The 2,826-nt window shown below is 21.3% G+C and overlaps 1 protein-coding gene across 1 annotated transcript in view; it reads left to right on the top strand.

Annotated features, from left to right (window-relative positions):
- Positions 1 to 420, top strand: part of LOAG_18663 (hypothetical protein) — a gene marked incomplete at both ends in the record, with an annotated part of 14,459 nt that extends 14,039 nt beyond the window's left edge. The window contains one exon of the mRNA XM_020451328.1: positions 247 to 420. Coding sequence (XP_020304895.1) covers positions 247 to 420 — 174 coding nt within the window. The remainder of the gene's footprint in view (positions 1 to 246) is intronic.
- Positions 421 to 2,826: the final 2,406 nt, after the last annotated feature.

The raw sequence follows: 2,826 nt of genomic DNA, 5'->3' as shown, positions 1-2,826 counted from the left end.
TAACTTTTTTAACAAAAGTAAGTTGAAATAGTATTTAATATTCAATCACTCTTCCCTTTTTTCTTTTTGTTTTTATAGATTTGATTAAATAATTTATTTTTATTACTTATTTGAATAGATTAAGTAAGTATTAAGTTATCAACTATTTGTCATGTTTCACAAATTTTATGCGCATTTGTCTTAATTTTTCAAATGAATAATTAATTAATTTCGTTACACTTTATTGTAGCCAGTAATTTTATTTAGGTTGCTTCAAAACCTGGTGCACAACAACATGAAGAATTATCATCACCTTCTGTTCGTCATCCAATTTCTCGGCGATCTTTTACTGGACCATCTTATATGTCACATGCTCAGGATGCTAATAATTTCTATGGTGAAATTAGATTAGGACCACCGGGATATTATCGACCTTATTAAAAAACAAAATAAATAAATAAATAAATAGAAAAGGAAAAGATGATTTCATCAATTTTTCTTTTAACTATTTCATTTATTTTTATCATAAAGATGATAATGATGAAATACTTTTTACTTTTTTAGAGAAATTATGTTTTAAATTACAACTGTTAAAAGAAATATCACATAAATTTAGAAAAAAAAGGAAAAAATAAAATTTGAAATTTAAATTTTTTTTTTAGTGCTAAATTTACATTCCCAACATAATAATTTATGATTTTATTGATGGATTGTATGTGAATAGAAATTATTTTAAGGTAAATTTTATTGCTTAAAACAATTAGCATGAAATTTAAAATATTCCTCCCATTAATAATAGAAAATTAAATAATTTTGAATTTTTTTTTGATTTCAATAATATTAAATTTTCATTTTCTTATTTTGGAATTTTCGAAAATGCATACCAAACGCGTGTTTTAATTAATGCATTTATTGTGTGTATATGATATAATTTATTCAAATTTTTCATTCTTTTTATAATTTTTTCTTTTATAATTAAATCATTTTAATTATAATTACTAATGAGATAAGCAATTTGTGTATGATTGAAGAATTCTTTTTTTTTAAAAAGTTGTTTCCAATTAATTCAAAATAATTAGCTGTTTAAGATGATCTAATTAAAGACTACTGAAAAATGAAAATTTCCATTGGAAATTTTAAAAGTTTGAAAAATGCCTACTAATTATGTCGTGCCTCCTTTTGTCAGTGCATAATGCTAAAACCATTTACATGAAATCACAATTCAAAGAAAAAATCATATTTTAATTTGATGAGATTATTTTGAAGATGTGATTTTTCAAAATTATTGAGTTAAAAAAATTTTCAATTAATTAATTTTTGACTTCGTTAAAGAATTTGACGCAGTGACATTTTTTCAAATTTTTTTTTAATTTTAATTTGTTATTGAATTTGTTTATTGTTACATTTCTGTTTATTGGTATAGTTAATTATACACTTTTTTTCCTACTCCATTTTGTTATCATTCCATATGTAGAATTAATGAAATTTTTTATGCATTCCAAAAATTTAATGGATTGCTTTTTATTTAATTATTTGTTTTTTTTTTTTTTTGTTGCAAATTAAGTATTATCCATTATTTTCGTTTTTGTTTCAGTTTACATTTCAATGTTTACTAAAAAAAATTTTTTTTTTATTTTTGAAATATTTTAAAAATGATGAATTGCAAAAAAAAGAAAATGGTCAAAGATTAAGACTTAAAAAAATTTTAATTCTTTTGAATATTTCAAAATTTCCTTCGACCTTATTTTTTTTTTGAACTTTTTAATTATAAAAATTTTATTTATTTTCAGGCATAAATTTGAAATTAAAATTTTTTATTTTGAAAAAATATATTTTAATAAATTTGAACGTTTTCAGTAAATGTTTTTTGCGGTATATTGTGAAATGATAATACTATTTGGCAAATCAATGAATTTTCAATACGTTATGCATTTTGTTTTTAATTATTTCATTCCTTAAGTATTTCTATTCCCATTCCGTATATATATATATACATATATATGTATATAAGGAGCGGCAGATACAATACCAACTTATTAACTTATTATTTCTTGTTTATCAATTAAATTTGTTGCATTTTTCACATAGCAGTTATCCATTTGTCATTTAAATCAATTAACTGGAAATGACAATATATGCAAATTTTCCAATGATTATTTTTTTTTACTATTGAAGTTATACTTTAGTCCAGATATGACTAAAACATTATTTAGCCTTTTTTGAATGAATCAAATAAAAAATTTTTCTTATTAATTTTTCATCTAACTTTTATTGATGGAATTTGTATGAAAAAAAAGAAAAAGAATGAAAAAAGTGGTTACAAAATAAAAAAAAAGGTAAATTATAAAAAATAAAAACGAAATTCTTTTAAAAAAGAAAAGCGAAGTCAAAATTTGACGAAAAATATATTTACCTTAATTATGCTAATTATATTTTTTTTTTTTGAGCTTAACTTGTCAGAGATTATGTGCAAAAGTTATATACTTATGTGATTTGTATACCCTTGTCATTCATTAACATAATTGTTTGTTATTCAATAAAAATTATTACACTCATTAATGATATGGTTAATTAAAACAAAAGAGTAGGTGGTTACCAAAAAAAAAAACTAGCAAAACTTTTTTCCACTGAAGCAAAAATTTCAGAACATTTTTGCCGAGGACATTTCATGAACAGACTACACTTCTCAATTGTTGAAATTTCTACCTTAAATTTTCCTTTTCTAATTTTTTAAATTAAAAACTTTTTATTGCGAAAAAAGAAATTTTTTCATGAAGGTAAAAGTTATGAAATGAATGGATGAAAAGAGCAATGTAAGAGATGAATAAGAAATAAAGAAAGGACGGG

The sequence above is a fragment of the Loa loa genome, assembly GCF_000183805.2.
Source record: "Loa loa unplaced genomic scaffold supercont3.432, whole genome shotgun sequence".
NCBI lineage: Eukaryota > Metazoa > Nematoda > Chromadorea > Rhabditida > Onchocercidae > Loa > Loa loa.
This window is presented reverse-complemented; position numbering and strand designations above follow the sequence as displayed.